Raw genomic sequence first — 17,211 nt, 5'->3', positions numbered from 1 at the left:
TCTTCTTGTTTGTTGATTCAGTGTTGCTTATAAACATCCTACTTTTTACTCTCTTTTACTCTCTTTTCTTTTTAAAAAGTGTAGTTTTCTAAAGTAGAAAATAAAGATTTTAGAAGCAAAATCTGTTCTTTAAAAGCATTAAAATGATAACTAGCACCATTATATAGCTATAGTTTAGTCAGATTCCTTGTGTTTGTTATAAAAATAAGTATTATCCAAATTTAGTGAATCTCTAAAACTAATGAAGCACATAAAACTTTAGACCCCTCTTTTGTGTAACTGAATATCTATGTACGGTCACTAAGATTTTCCCCCCCAACATGATTGCCGACTCTTTAAATGAGGTGAATTGCATGCGGAGTCATTAATGATTAATCACAGCAATTCAGTACTTCTATCTATAAAAAATAGTAGAAAGGGCCTGAATGGGGAGCCCCCTGAGCATCTTACTTCTACTGTAAAAATATACTAGATGATATCTAGGGCAATTTTTTCTTAATATGGAAAATGCTGCAGAAAGCGGGTCTCTGATTGTAGTGGCTTGGGTTTACCACAATTATTCCCTCACTGTCTGTTCATGTCACAGAAAGGTAGACACTAAAGCAGCACTGAACTTGGCTGCCCTAAAGCAATGCCTTCACACAATTGCTTTTCCTGTTTTGACCACAGAGGGGAGTATTGGTACCAAAAGTTACTTCGCAGAAGGGACAAGAAGACAAGGAAGTATTGTCTGAGTCATTTTAGGGCTAGTTTTCCCAGATGAAATTTCTTTCATAATACATGTTCTCTCACCAAAAAAAAAAAAAAAAAAAAAAGAAAACAAAGTTCAAGCTTCTTTTAATGATTTTATATAGGTTTCCTTTATTGTGAAATCTAAAAAGAGAAGTAAAAACACTTACCTGAGTTAAGGGAAAGCTAATTTTTGAAATGCATTTTATTTAATAATACTACAGTGAGGAGAGATCAGAGGTACTTTACTTTGGTGTAGAGAGGGAACGTGCAAGTGCACTGCATTCAGTAACACCTTGTGGACCTCGGAGCACCTTCTCATGTTCAACAGGGCGTGGAAAGACCCTGTTTTTGTTTTGAGTACTCTCAGAATTTGGTTCATGAGATTTTAGCTGTAGTTTCTACGACTTATTTAAAATTTCCATGTTTCATTTATAGAATATATGATTTGAAAATTTGTTTGCATTTCAAGGAAATTAAATCTTGAAAAATACTTTTGTTTTGGATTTGGATTAACATTCATGAGTGGCATAATTTCTTATTTCTAAATATTTACTGTATGCCTATGTGATATTTTATATTGTGTATTAGTAAAAAAATCCTACTTTTTGCATTTTTAGTGAATATAGATTAATCTATATAAATAATATAGTGAAACCATAGTGAGAATAAAATCATAAATTGGACCTTTTAGAGATAAATAACATCTCTTGTTCATAACATCTACCTGTTTTCAAAGATGCTCTTTACTAACATGCTTTTAAGTTTAATTTAAATATTCTCATTTCTTTTAAATGTTTGAGCCTATTACTAAGTATGCTTTTGCTTACTTTCAAATAAAGTTGTATTTGTTGATATGTGTTTTTTTTTTTAAGATTGTATTTTGGACACTTGGATTTGTCCTCTCTCAACCCAATATCCACAAGACCATTATGGAAGGCATATCATCTGTGTTTGGCATACCAGGTACTAAAACTGAATTAAATTACATAGTTGAAGAGACATCTAATAATGTGTGCTCGTTACATGTCTTAGGCAAATTCAAATGTCCATAATTCTGTAGAAATTCAATATAGTCCAAAATTGAACATACCGGTAATTTGTTGTTTTAGGATATACATGGATCAGGCAAAGTCCTAGAATTTAATTGCTGTCAAGGGTTTTAGAGGTCATCTTGCCTAACTCCTTTGTTTTCCAAATGATGACAAATGCTGGGGAGATGGTGACTTGCCTAACTTCCCTACATAAACATAAATATTTAATGTGCAAGGCTTTTTCTGCTGAGCTCTTAGCCCCTTACTTCAACTGAGCTACAAGTCCATAGTTTTGGAATTCAGGATTTTCCACATTTCATAAAAGCAATATGGTCCCAGCCCTGGCTGGCGTAACTCAGTGGATTGAGTGCGGGCTGCGAACCAAAGTGTCACAGGTTCGATTCCCAGTCAGGGTGCATGCCTGGGTTGCAGGCCATGACTCCCAACAACCGCACATTGATGTTTCTCTCTCTCTCTCTTTCCCCCTCCCTTCCCTCTCTAAAAATAAATAAATAAAATCTTTTTTAAAAAAGTAATATGGCCCATATTGTGTATACTATGTAACAGTACTAATGGAGTAGGGAACATTTTACCACCAAAGGAATTATTTTCAAAGTTACCATTGTTAGAGATTTTGGGGGATAAAACCACAGATAAGGATTGTTGCCTTTCCCTTTCTGGTTCAGATTTTAAGCTCCTTCCTTGTCATTTGTTTTAAAAAGCAGAGATAACCTTGAACAAAGAGGGATAAACTACTTGCCTATTCAGCATAATTTGACCTGTTTTGGGAGTAGATTTTTTGAAAACTTTAATTAATATGTCAAATTATGTATTTTTATTTTGGGGGAGTGAAGAAAACAATATAATAGTAGGGCAAAAAGTATGACGACAGTGAACACTTACCCTTCCCCACTTCATGATTGCTGAAAACATTTTATTTGAATTTTTTTTGTTTATTTTCAAGTGCTTCTTAGTTAAACCAAAAAGCGAATTGGCTAGACCAACATGAATATCTGAGCCATACTGTTCTGAGCCTTGAGTGTAGATGAGCGGATGCCCGGTCTCACCTCATAGAAATGGTGAGCATTAGAACCACTGAGTACCGACGATGCTAACAAATTCGATGTGGGGCACTGTGGTGCATCTGGGAGAAGACTGCCTTTGTGGAGCTCACATCTTCAAAGCTAATGGGAATGCATGTGCCTGCGTGTCTACAAATGACAAGAGTGAGTGCATCCTTGATTGTCACAAAGTCTCCCTTACCATTCCTTTTCTAGAGCCTTCTGATGGAGAGCTTCACAAATTCTTGCTCTTTAGAAAATAATAAGGTACAGATGGGAGCTGTGGAAATAATGTGGGAAATCTATCTAACTGTCAGACCACAAGTATTACTTTAATCTAAATTTCTACAATGTTTGAATCTTGAGCTTTTGAACACAGTTTTAATGGAGAAAGAGAAAATGTTTTCTCTTCCTCTTTGTTCTGGTTTATTTTTAAAACCTATTGTTCTCTTTTGGCAGAAAATTGCTCCTTCAAATTGTAGTACCAGTGTAATAACTATGTTTATATCAGTGCTTTCAGTATATAAGACTTGTAGAATTGAAAAAAGTTTATAAAAAGTATGTCAACCATTTCTTGCCATGATTCTACAGAAGCAATTCAGGTCATTGCAGGGAGTAGCTCAGGAATTTAGATGTTGTGAGAGGACACCACAGATCTTTGAAGGGTGATATGACGAAGATATCCATGTGTCCATCTGCACAAGGATCCTGTCAAAGAAGAGCATTAGAGTGCATGGAACAAAAATCTGAGTCAGTATGGCAATTTTCCCATTTTCATGTCCTTTTCTTTTTTGTTTTTTAAAGATTCTGTTTATTTATTTTTAGAGAGAGGAGAAGGGAGGGAGAAAGAGAGGGAGAGAAGTATTAATGTGTGGTTGCCTCTCACGTGCCCCCTACTGGCAACTTGGCCTACAACCCAGGCATGTGCCCTGGCTGGAAATTGAACCGGCAACCCTTTGGTTTGTAGGCCCCTGCTCAATCCACTGAGCTACACCAGCCAAGGCTTTATGCTCCTTTACAAGATTATGATTCCTTCTTGGAGAATCTCTGTAAATTTCCAATTCTGCATCTCTCTGGCTTCAAAACTCACTCCTAGAGCCCATCACAGACACTTTGCCCAACTTACTTATGAAACAAATTTAAGGGTAAAGACTACTATTGAATACTTGGTCTTTTCTGTCTGGTTTCTTTCACTTAACATAATGTTTTATATTGTGATGTTTAAGAAATTAATTTTCATATGTTGAACCATCCACATATTCCTGTGATAAATCCTACTTAGTCACGGTGAATAATCCATAAAGCATAATTTTTATATATGCATATTTTTGGATTCAGTTTGCTAGCATTTTGTTGAGGAATTGTACATTGACATTAATAAGGGATATTAGTCTAGCTCTGGGCTGGTGGCTCAGTTGGTTGGGCATCTTACTGCAAAGGTCACCAGTTCGATTCCCAGTTAGAACACATGCCTGGGTTGCAGTTTTGGTGCCCAGTTGGGGCACATACAAGAGGCAACAGACTGATGTTTCTCTCTCATGTTGATGTTCCTCTCCTCTTTCTCCCTTTCTTTTGCTGTGTCTAAAAACAAATAAATAAAATCTTTAAAAAAATAAGGGTTATTAGTCTATAGTTTTCTTGTGATATCTTGGTCTGGTTTTGGTATTAGGATAATTCCAGCTTTACAGAATGATTTCAGAAATGTTCCCTACTCTTCTATTTTTTGGCAGAGTTTTGAAGGATTGGTGTTAATTTTTCATTAACCATATGGTAGAATCACCGGTGAAGTAATTTTGTCTAGAAATTTTCTTTTTGAGAGGTTTTCTTTTTTGTTGTTGTTTTTTAAATTTGATTTTCCATTTATTACAGGACTATTCAGATCATCTATTTCTTGTTGTGTCAGTTTTGTACCTTTTTAGGAATTTGCCTATTGAATGTAGGTTATTTAACTTGTCAGCATACAATCATTCATTGCATTCCCCATAATCCATTTTTATTTGTTAGATCACAAGGAGAACATCTCCATTTTCATTTTGGTAATTTGTGCCCTTTCTTTTTCTTTTCTTTTTTCCTTGGTCAGTGTAGCTAGAGAGTTGCTAATATTGTTTACACAGAACTTACTTTTGGTTTTGTTGAGTTTGTTTGATTTTAGTTTTTCTATTGATATTCTAGTTTCTATTTAATTTATTTCTGTTCTAATCCTTATTATTTATAATTTCTATCTCCATATTGATACTCTCTACTTAATTCTTTGATGTGATTTCTTTAGGTCTTTGAATATATTTAAAATATCTGAAGTCTTTTTTTAGGAAGCCCAACATTTGGGTTTCTTCAGGGATAGTTTCTATTGGCTGCTTTTTTCCCCTCAGTGCATGGTCTATACTTTCTTGTTTCATGTCTTATTTCATACTATTTTATGCCTTGTAATTTTTTGCTGAAACTACATAGTTTTAATATTACAATGTGGCAACTCTGGAAATTAGATTCTCAGGATTTGTTGTTTTTGCTGCTTACTGTTGTTCTTCAGTGACTTTTTAAAATGAATTCTGTAACATTTGTATTTTTTATCATATGTGGCCACTTATGTCTCTGCTTTGTTAGTTTCATGGAATGGTTGGACAGAGATTACTTTACTCTGGGAACCAACAAGTCTCCCAGTCCTTGCCAACGGGTTCTGTGTGCATGCTGTGGCATGCCTTCAACGCTCCACCAGGCAGTGACAGCTCTGCTTTAGCTTTCACTTCCTGCTTGCACATAACCTCAAAGCCGGCCTTTGGTGAGGACCTCATCTGATTTTTTCTGAGTACGAGTAAAGCCCTGGGCATTTATTCAGTACTGCCCTTAGTCTTCAATGTTTCTAGGAATGCAATAGGCCTCTTCAAAGCCCATAGGGCATCTCATTTTCTAGCTTTTTAATGACTTTGTTTTACTTGTTGTTTGTCCTAGCTGTTATCTATTGCCTCAGGTAGCTGCCAAATTAAACAGTTAATCTTTCAAGTTTTCAACCATTGCACCCGAGAAAAGACTACCCCACTGAGAGATCCAAATCAGGTCAGATCAAGACAATCTTGCAAGTGGGATTTTCCAGGGAACTGTCAGGCAGCTCAAATAATGAGAATTTTCTAGGAATGAGGCTTTGGAGGAGTTCCAACTATTGTACCCCCTCTGGTGGCTGTTGGGCTACTGATTGCAGTATGACTGCGGGCTGTGGGTCTCCAGGGTTACTGGGGAGCTGTGAGAGGGGGATGGCACAGGGCAAATTAAAATGTCATTAAGCTAGCTGTTTTTACCAAGAACCAGCCATATTTCTTGGATAAACACTCCCTGGATTGCTGGAAGCCTCTGGTTAATTTCCAGAGTTCTGAAAAGGTTGAGTCTGACCATTTTTTCCAGATTTCTCATTGGTTTTAAAGAGGGAGTTCTTGGAGTCCTTACTCTGTCATTTTCGCTGACATCACCCTGAACCATAAATTTTAAAATTCTTTTAGAAAACATCCCAGATTCATGTGAATTAACCCTTCATTCATCTGTTCACTTCCTTGGCCCTCAAATATCTTTCGAGTGCCCTGTATGTCAAGGCACTGTGTGAAATTCCAGGGCTAGGAGGTGGTGAGGTGGGGTGCATGATGCTCTCAAGGAAGCTCATGAAGTTCTTTTTGTTACACTGAAAGCAGGCAGGGAAGTATCCAGAGGTTGTTAGGAGAGAAAATGGAATGTTTACGTTGTTTCTTTGGAGATGTGTACCTGCTGGTGAATTCTGTAGTTTTTCAGTGCCTGGAACTTTTCCTTGTTCTTGTTCATCATTCGGTCAACTTGGATGCCGTTTTCTCGGATGGGACTTTTAGAGTTACCCTACCCTTTCGCCAACTCTGCCCTTTATGATTCTCTCACTCATCTCATTTCTTATTTCACAGATGATATTTATTTATTAGTATATTTATTTATTTATCCTCTGCCTCCTTCACCAGAACATAATCTCTCCAACAACAGGAACACTGTCTGTCTTGGTCTCCATAGCTTAGACCCCCCCAAAATTACTCAACAAAAATTTTCTGAATGAATTTAATGAGCAAATATAAGACTAATATCTTAAGAGATGAGTGTCTTGGTCTAGCTTTCATTTGCAGCTGTGTCACCCATCCCATGAAACAGTGTATAGGAAGTAAGTGTTTTATGTAAAGAAGAGTTTGATAATTTTCTGCAATTAATATTTGAGTTAGCAGAACCCTGATCTCAGATAATATCTGATCACTAATTTGAGATGCTGAGTAGTTTCAAGCCCAAGAATCCCTGTGAATGGTAATGAACACTAACACTGCCCTAGGGCTTTGAATTCTATAAAGCACTTTTTTGCCTAACATTTTATTTATTCCTTGATCTTAGGTACAGTCTACATTATTATATAGAGAGTGCGATAAAGAATTATTTGCTCTTTACAGAGTTTTGGAATACTATTCCTGGTAATTAGTCATTTAGTTTTAACTTTTAATTTGTAAATTACAACTTTTTTACAAGATTTTATTTATTTACTTTTAGAGAGAGGGGATGGGAAAGAGAGAGGGAAGAAAACATCAATGTGTGGTTGCCTCTTACACACCCCCTAGTGGGGACTTGGCCCACAACCCAGGCATGTACCCTGACTGGGAATTGAACCAGCGACCCTTTGGTTTGCAGGTCGGCACTCAATCCACTGAGCCACACCAGCCAGGGCAAATTTGTAAATTACAACATATTACTTCAATAGCCTGTCATAGCCTCAAAAAAGAGTGCAAGAACTGAGGTCAGATTTCCTGGGTTTAAATTCAGTCTGAGCCACCTACTAATGGTATATCCTTGTTTAAGTTACCACATTCTTTTTTTTAAAAAATAATTTTTTTAAATGGGGATGGTGTCAATCTACAATCTTTTTTTAAAAAAGACTTTATTTATTTATTTTTAGAGAGAGGGGAAGGGAGAGAGAAAGACGGGAAGAAACATCAATGTATGGTTGTCTCTTGTGTGCCCCCTACTGGGGACCCAGCCTGCAACCTAGGTATGTGCCCTGACTGGGAATTGAACCAGTGACCCTTTGGTTTGCAGGCTGGCATTCAATCCACTGAGCCACACCAACCAGTGTAAGTTACCAAATTCTTGAAGCCTATTTTCTCTTTGAGATAATGGCAAAATAAGAATGCCTACGTCATGGAATTATTAGGAGATATAGCAAATATATCATAGATAGCACAGTGCCTGTTTTATAAATATTAACTATGCCCAAACTGATATAACCATATCAGTTATATGAAAATTTGTAGCCTTCCCATATCATGAAATGAGTAACTGTTACTACTTCAGATTTTCTCCTTCCAAATATTCATCATTGTTTTTTGAAATAATACTTTTTAAAATATTTACAGCAATAAGAAAATCACTTGTATATAAATTGGCTATCTTGAAAAAAGGCTGGAGTACAGCAGAAATATAGCATGAGGCTACTTATATCTAATATTATCCTAAGGGATAGAAACAGTAGCAATGAGAATAGCTAATATTCATACAGCCTTTGCTGAGTACCAGGCCCTATACTAAGTGCTTTTCTTCCTGACTCAATCTTTGAATCATCCCTTCTAAATGATATTCTTTATCCTCATTTTAAACATGAGGAAAATGAAGTACCAATTAGGTAACTTACTCAAGACTACACAGCTAATAAATGGTAGAGCCATGATTTGAACCAGAGTTTGTCTGGCTCTAGAGTTGATAATACAAATCAACAAATCTTGTGAAATTTTGCTTGGAATGTCTGAAGATGCTTAGATCCAATTTCTAGTTTAATTCCATTTCTAGTTGCTTACATATTAAGCTCTGTAAACCCTAGCTATCCATGTGTACTCAGAAAATCTCCACAGGGTTCTGTTCTCCTGCCTGGGCCTGATGCCCCGGCCTTGGGGTTCTGACCCCCCTTTGGCTGCAGAGTCACCACCTAACTAAGGTACTAACAGTTGACTACTCTCTAAAAACACCCTTTATTTTCTTTGTTATGTGTGACATTGGTGACACTAAATGTGAGTTAATGTTGATACTTTTGTAAGACTTTGCATTTGTAAGTAAGCTGATAGATTAGAAAAAATATTTTCTAAAATATATACCTCATTTTTGGTTTACAAAGTATGATTACCATCTTTATAACCCAACTGTTTTCTAAAATAATATGGTGTGACTGTCAGGACAACAAAACTTACCCAAACACAATAATGGTGATGATACTAAACACCATAGAAGAGATCCGATTTATGGTCACATGTAGAATCACCTTCACTTACTGCACACTGGTGTGTTCTTCTGACCAAGGCCACCTGGGAATTGGACCCCTGCCTCTCTAATGACCTCTGACCCTGTGTCCTCTTCATCCTGAGTCCCTTGGTGGCTTCAGCCTCTCTTCCCCTACTAGTTCTTCTCCCTTCTTCTGTCAGATCTCAGTGCTGAGCGGCATCCAGTGGCTTTGCATCTCACTCAGAATAAAATCTAAAGCCTTTGTGTAGCCTTGAAGGCAATTGTCCTCTCAACAATCTCTCTGGCACCCTTTTCCTTTTATATTTCACCCCAGCCACCTTCACTCATTCATTCAGCAAACATTTATTGATTGTCTATTATGTGTCAGGAGCTGTTTCAGGAGTTTGGGATATACAAAAAAAAAAAAAAAAAGCCAAAGATTACTTCCCTTGTGGTGTTTACACTCTTGTAAAGGGAGACACATAATTAACAATAAACATGATACATAAGGAAACTTCAAAAGTATTAAATGGTATAAATGCTGTGTAAAAAACCCCAGCAGAGTAGGGAGGATCAAGAGTGCCAGGAATAGGGGCAGGTGGTAGCATTAAGTAGTTAGATCTGGCCTTATCGGCAAGGTGAGATTTGAGCAAGGACTGGAAGATGATTAGGAGTGAGACCAGCAGATACCTAGGGAAGAGCAGGTTGGGATCACGTATGTAGGTGTGGCCTTGTTGACGGGAGAGACCTGGTTCTTCTTGCTGATGCATGTAAAGAATTACATATCAGCAAATCTAGTAGTATGTAATGAGTTTATTAGTGGCTCACTTCCATGGAAGAGAACAGGACTGGGTAGAGTAGGGGTTGAAAGGCAAAGTTTCAGGGCAGAGCAGGATGAGAAAAGCAAGAGAGACTGGAGACCAGGCTCTCAGGCTACCCAGTGGCAAGTCCCTGGGTAGCCTGAGGCTGGGTGGCCAGAGGCCCTATGGCCCAAGAGCCAAGAGTACCCTGAGCCCCCAACCGAGAGAGAGCAAGCCCTTTGTTCTCAGGACTTATATAGTTGAGGGGATGGGAGGGAAAAAGTTATATATTGATTAACAGATAAATGTGGCGCCAGCTTTCCTGGGGGTTTGCTAGCCCAAATTCTTATGTTGCTCCAGGTCCCATTTGGTCATCTTGCTGTAAAACAAATACATACAGTTAATTTAAATTGGAGCACTTTCCAAAGTTATTTATGGGCACTTTCTGTAAGCATCAGAGACTCCCTCGTAAAACAGATAGTGACCAGAGGTAGGCAATTAACCAAAGTTGTTTTATGGGCTCTTTCTTTGGGCACCGGGGACCCTCTCCCACATTCAGGTCTTGGGAAGAAAGCACAGTTTCAAGGCTTTCTTTCCCAGATAGTGGAAATGTTAGAATTTCAAGGACTTTCTTTCTTTCTTGCTAATATAGTGTTTCTTGTGATATTGGAACACCTGGCAAGATTATCAGACTAGGCTCAGGACTGCTGAGTTAGCATGTGAGACTTGTCTCCTTCCTCCTCTCTGCCTCAGTTTACTATTTATTCCACCTAATTGGTAAAGGGTGTTTCCTGGCAACCAGGGTGCTAAATGCTGGCCAGTGGCAGTATTGCAGTCTCAGAGTTCTTCCTATGCTGTCTCCTGCTTCAGCCTCACTGTGCCCTCACAGAATTTTCTGAGATCATCACCATAAGGGCATTTCTGCAGCATTGTTTTCCAAAGAATGTGAGCCTACTTCTAAATAACCCGAGTTAACATATTTGGAGAGAATATACAAAGGGATGATGTGGTGGTGTCTATCTGTAGAAGAGACTTTCTCCTTCTCTGAACAAGCACATCCCCTAGTGTCCTTCATAGTGTCCACCATAAGAGCCAGCCAGTTCATGGCTTTCAGACTTATATTGTACCTGACCTCTGCACCCTGCAGATGTCTCCAGTGTAAAATGTCCACTGCACATTGATCACAGCAGAAATAAGGGTAGATGTGTCTTCTCTGGCTCTCCCACCCCCTCTGACCATCCTTGGTGATCATGTCCCACCCCCTTCATGGCTCCATTTACTTTCCCAGTGGCTGGGTTTTGTCACTTCTGTTTTTCCACATTGTTCACTCTGGTTACTCCTGTAATTTATATGCAAGCCTTTCTAGAAGTAGCAGCAGAACCTTACTAAAGCTGATTTAATTAAAAACCCAGTGTAGTAAACATTTGTTGGTGGTTTGCAGAACTTGTAGGATGGCTGAACAGCCATGCATGGAGGGTGCATGCCCTGAAATAGTGCACTAATTCAGGCTGCAGACCTGGTGTGGAAAGCACAACGCTGCCACTACAGCCAAGCACTTGTGGCCACTGGTGCCAGGTGCTGAATGACCCTGGGTCCCCAGAAACTTCATCCTGTAAAAACTGAAGTTGCTGTGAGGGCATATTCAGCCTTCATTTCTTTGCATCACTAATGCTGGGTTGGTATATCTTACTGGCAAAGTCTTATTTTCATGGCAATATCCTAGCTTCAAGGGAGGCCAGGAAAGAAAAATTCTGTCATTTTCCTGTTCTGTGATGGTAGCCAGGCTTCCATTGAAACACAGGGTCATATACTGCATAGCCAACACTGACAAATATCAAGGTGTGTAGATAATACAATATATATTTTTATACTATATGTGAGTATAAAAAGTATATTCATTGTATTACTACATAAAGTTTTTATAAATGTAACTGTACACCTTTGTATCTATATATCTGTGTGTGTGTATACGTACATCCCTTCTTTATTCTTAGGTGAGGTGACCCTTGCAAATTCCATGAAAATAGAGTAAGTATAGCTGAATCACCTCACTTTTCTCATGAAACTTCACATTTGCATAATTGTGAGACAAATTCACATTTGCAGAATTGTTCACAACTATGGACAATTTTAACAGTGCAGCCCTGGCTGGTGTGGCTTAGTGGATTGAGTGCCAGCCTGCAAACCAAAGGGATGCTGGTTCAGTTCCCAGTCAGTGCACATGCCTGGGTTGCGGGCTGGGTCCCTAGTAGAGGGCACGTGAGAGACAACCGCACATTGATGTTTCTCTCCCTTTCTTTCTTCCTCCCTTCCCCTCTGTCTAAAAATAAATAAATAAAATCTTTAAAAATATAGAGACAGTGCAGTAATTAACTGAAATGCCTTTTGTGTTATGTCCAAAGACAAATGTTCATTGCCTTTATTCTGTTTATTTCACAATCTATTCACTGATAGTTCAACCAAACTTTGTTTTATATGTTTTGCCAAAGAAAGATTAGTTTTTTTCCCCTAAATCTCTTTCTCTTTCCACAGGATTTTATCTATTCTCAATATAGTGAACATTGCTATATCCACAAAGCTGAAGAAAATTGTTATTCAAATTTTTATGTTAACACTAAACTACATTTTATGGCATTCAGTTTTATTTCTTAAGCATTTATGTTTTAATTTGTTTAAGTAGTATTCCATTAACCTACCATTATGGTTTACTTTTCTTTTTATTCTTGTTAAAATACAGGAAAACATATTTAGATAATTATTGCATTTTTAGCTTCATTGCCCCTTGCTCTCTCAAAATAACTGCTAAAGGATTACTATATCATAAAATATTAATCAACACAGGATAAATAGTCATATTTATGGGCAGTTGACCTAACATACCCCCAGGCTCTGACATTTGGTCCTGTGTGGGTAGTGTATTAAAGCAGTGATCTTTTCTAATTCAGGATTCTCACTGTGAGTGAGAGGCCACCAACAGAAGGTCATTCTATCTTAAAAACAAATAAAAAACAAATGGAAATGCACTTGAATGTTTTAACCAGTTGCATTTAGCCCAGTCCTCCTATTCTTTGTACTATAGGGTAGCATACACAGCACACTTCTTTTTGCCATTAAGTTTTGTTGAGCACATGTTTTTTATTATTATGTTGTTATAGTTGTCCCAATTATCCTGCTTTGCCCCCTCCACCAAGCAACCACCACGCCCTCCCGCGATCCCCCCTCCTTTGTTCATGTCCATGGGTCATGCATGTAAGTTCTTTGGCAACTCCATTTCCTATACTTGTTAATATCCCCCTGCCTATTCTATAACTACTAATTTGTACTTCTTAATCCCTTCACCTTTCCTCCCATTTCCCCAGACCTCCCTTTCAACTGCCACCATCCCAATGTTCTCCATATCTATGATTCTGTTTCCATTCTGCTTGTGCTTAGTTTGTTGATAGTTACATATTAATTACCATTTTAATGTTCATAGTTTTGATCTTCTTAAATTTAAGTCCCTTTAACATTTCATATAATAATGGTTTGGTGATGATGAACTCCTTTAGTTTTACCTTGTCTAGAAAGCACTTTATCTACCCTTCCATTCTAAATGATAACTTTGCTGGGTAGAGCAATCTTCACTATAGGTCCCTGCTTTTCATGACTTTGAATATTTCTTGCCAATCCCTTCAAGCCTGCAAAGTTTCTTGTGAGAAATCAGCTGTCAGTCTTATAGGAACACCTTTAAGGAGATAATTACCTGCTTTTCTCTTGCTGCCTTTAAGATTCTCTCTTTATCTTTAACCTTCGGCATTTTAATTATGATGTGTTGTGGGGTGGCCCTTTTTACATCCATCTTGTTTGGGACTCTCTGTGCTTCCTGGACTTATATGTCTATTTCCTTCACCAATTTAGGGAAGTTTTCTTTTGTTATTTTTTCAAATAGGTTTCCAATTTCTTGCTTTTTCTCTTCTCCTTTTGGTACCCCTATGATGTAAATGTTGGAACATTTGAAGTTGTCCCAGAGATTCCTTACACTATCCTTGGTTTTTTGGATTCTTTTTTCTTGCTGTACTGATTGGATGTCTTTTTCTTCCTTATGTTCCAAATCATTGATTTGATTCTTGGCCTCATCCACTCCACTGTTGATTCCCTGTAAATTGTTCTCTATTTCAATTAGTATATCCTTCATTTCTGCCTGGGCATTTGTTATACTATTGATGTACCCACTGAATTCCTTGAGCTTCCTTATAAGCAGCATTTTTTAACTCTGCATCTGATAGATTGCTTATCTCCATTTTGTTTAGTTTTTTTTTTGCTGGAGTTTTATTCTGTTCTTTCATTTGGGCCATATTTCTTTGTCTCCTCATTTTGGCAGTCTTCCTGGGTTTGTTTCTATGTGTTAGGTAGAGCTGCATTGATTCTATGTCTTGTAGGGTGGCCTAATGTAGTAGGTATCCTGTAGGGTCCAGTGGCACAGACTCCCCATCACCCAAGCTATGCACTTGAGGTGCACCTTCATGTGGGCTGAGTACTCCCTCCTCTTGTAGGTGAGTCTTGATTGTCGTCAGCAGGTCAATGGGACGGATTTGGCCAGGCCAGACAGCTGGTAAGCCTGGCAGTGACCCCTGGCTAGCAACCACCTCCCTCCATGGTTTGTAGAAGTGGTTGGGTGGTATTCTAACATGGTCTGTAACTGCCCCCTGGGTGTGGGGCAGGCTCTGGGGTCTCCTGGGTGGTGCAGGCCAAGGTCAGCCTCCACCTGGGTTCTGTCTGGGACTCCTTGGCATAAGCTGTAAAGTGACTTGCACATGGCTGCTGCTAGTGCTGGCCTGGGGCCACTCAACGAGAGGTACAGGGGTTGGTGTTGTGCATGTGTTTAAGGAGAATAATTAATTAATTTTTCTGCACATAATTAATTCATATATTATATAAAGTCATGATTAAGGGTACATCATTAAGGGTACATTACAAAATTTTCATTGTATAAGACTCAGAAATTTGATTCATGAGTTGTAGTCCTATTACTAATTGTGTGACTTTGGATAAAAGAGAAAATTTACTCAGAATGAACCAATAATACTTTTTGATACCACTATGTTCTGATTTAGCAGCAGCCCTGGCTGGGGACATACTAATACTGTCAAGAGGCCAGATGTTATAACCTGGTGACATTGACTCAGATGGCTGCCCACACCACTCACTAGTGAGAAAAGAGCCTGTGTCTGCTCACAATTATAATAAGTATAAAAACCAGCAGAATGATAAATGAAGCTCAAATCTTACACTAATGTCCTAGGCAAATTCCATATCAATTTGCATTATTAATTAGTCTGTTAGTTTTACTTCATTGCATTTAAACACTTGTATTTATCTTGAAACTTGGTCTATAGTTGTATCTTATCCATATTATCCAAAGTATGCACCTTTTTATCTACTTGGATGTGTCCTAGTACCACCTTGCCAACTGATAATAACATTTTTGGAGGCCTCTGTTATGGCGTCACAAAGACTTGGGTCCCTCCTGCTAACTGAAGAAGCTCACTCTCATTACACCTCTGCAGCCTGCCAGGGCTCGATGGCTGATTGCCAGAGTGTGTCTCTGATGGATTCTTGGCCCTTTGTGGAGCACGCTGACAAAGTATTGAGGAAAGAGATCAAGTAGCATAGCCCAGGGCACTCCAGTAGAGTTATGAACAGGGGGAAGTTATTTTATTAAAAAAAATATTTTTCTGGTAGCCCAACAACATGAACCTAATATGGATATTTTGGAGGTTACAACACTGTACAGGAAATTTCTTACATAGTCTCATTTCTCTTTGTTAGCCCAGTGTTTAAAATCCTGGAATGGACCCAGAAAATGGTAAATTATCTCAGAGCTTCTCACAAACTACTTCTCTCATTCATCAAACTTGAAGAACATATGTAGACTACTTAAGAAAGTATTTGTAAACACAGGAGATTTCATCTGAAACTTTTTTTCACTCCAAGTATGTAGTTTTGTTGTCTTTTCCGCTTGGCCGGAGAGACTAAGATGGTGTCACTTTGAAATGGGAACTCATTACTTTCCAGTCCACCAACCCAGCCAGCCACAAAGACCAAGGGAAAACTTGCATGGTGATATCTGGCCCACAAGAGATTTCCCAGGAGGCTACATTTCCTCCACCATTTCCTGCCCCTAATACCTGAAATGTATCTTGGGACACCATAACTCTCTCTCCTTTATTATTGCATAGCTTCAACAGGTGGAAAGAGATACCTCTGGTAGCTGTAGATTATTTGATATCCCTCTTCAAATTTATAGGCCTGGAGAAGGTCCTATTCTGGCACTTCTCGTTTTATTAAATTTTTCCACTGTCTCACCCCAGTGCAGCACAGTTAATCTGCTTCATTTATCGCCTGCATTTTTCACTTAGTTCTTTTTTTCTGAGTGTTCTGTTGGAGAGTTATTCAGGCATTTGGATAATCTTTTTTCCTCTTTAGAGAATATTGAGGTAAAGGTCTTTAAATTGGGTCAATAAAGAACACAATCCAAATTTATTGGGTTGGCCAAAAAGTCCATTATGCTTTTTCCATAAAATAAAAGACACATCTTTCATTTTCACTGACTTTATTGATTTGGGTAGTTTGAGTATGTCAGCTCTCTCCCACTATTGGCTTCTAGTGGGTAGAGGCCAGGGGTCCTGCTAAACATCTTGCAATGCACAAGACAGCCCCACAGCAAAGAATTATTTGGCCAAAATGTCAATAGTACCAAGAAACTTCTCAAGCTACTTTTGAAATGTTCGATCAGTCACAGTACCTTCTCCATACACTGCACAAATCTTTTTCTGCATTTCAGTTGTGTTTTTACCTTTCTTAAAATAATAAAGCATAATATGCTGAAAATATTGCATATTTTCTTCCATTTTCTTTTTTTTTTTTTAAAGATTTTATTTATTTATTTTTAGAGAGGGAAGGGAGGGAGAGAGAGAGAGAGAGAGAGAGAAATATCAATGTGCGGTTGCTGGGGGTTATGGCCTGCAACCCAGGCATGTACCCTGGCTGGGAATCGAACCTGGGACACTTTGGTTCCCAGCCCGCGCTCCATCCACTGAGCTACGCCAGCCAGGGCTTTCCATTTTCAATATTAAAGTGGCTGCACGAAAATTCACCAATTATGATGTTTGTTTAAATGCATGCTGATATGAAAGCTGTCACAATACAATCTAACAAAATTATTTTGAATGAAATTAAAGACAACTAAGCACTATTAGAGCCATTGTATGGAAAAAGTTTAATGGACTTTTTCGTCAACCCAATAGAATCATTATGCAGAGTTTACAAATAAGGGGTATTTCTAGATCAAAATTT

At 38.3% G+C, this 17,211-nt stretch overlaps 1 protein-coding gene across 2 annotated transcripts in view; it reads left to right on the top strand.

The window, feature by feature from the left end:
• LOC123821656 (24-hydroxycholesterol 7-alpha-hydroxylase) overlaps positions 1 to 17,211 on the top strand; it is an 81,497-nt gene that overhangs the window by 21,723 nt on the left and 42,563 nt on the right. For both annotated transcript variants that reach the window (XM_045843270.1, XM_045843272.1), the window contains one exon: positions 1,605 to 1,695. In XM_045843270.1, the coding sequence (XP_045699226.1) occupies positions 1,605 to 1,695 (91 nt within the window). The remainder of the gene's footprint in view (positions 1 to 1,604; positions 1,696 to 17,211) is intronic.

Source organism: Phyllostomus hastatus, unplaced genomic scaffold (genome assembly GCF_019186645.2).
Source record: "Phyllostomus hastatus isolate PE091 unplaced genomic scaffold, TTU_PhHast_1.1 phas_contig_40, whole genome shotgun sequence".
Classification (NCBI taxonomy): Eukaryota; Metazoa; Chordata; class Mammalia; order Chiroptera; family Phyllostomidae; genus Phyllostomus; species Phyllostomus hastatus.
The sequence above is the reverse complement of the archived record's forward strand: the minus strand, read 5'-3'. Positions and strand labels throughout refer to the sequence as shown.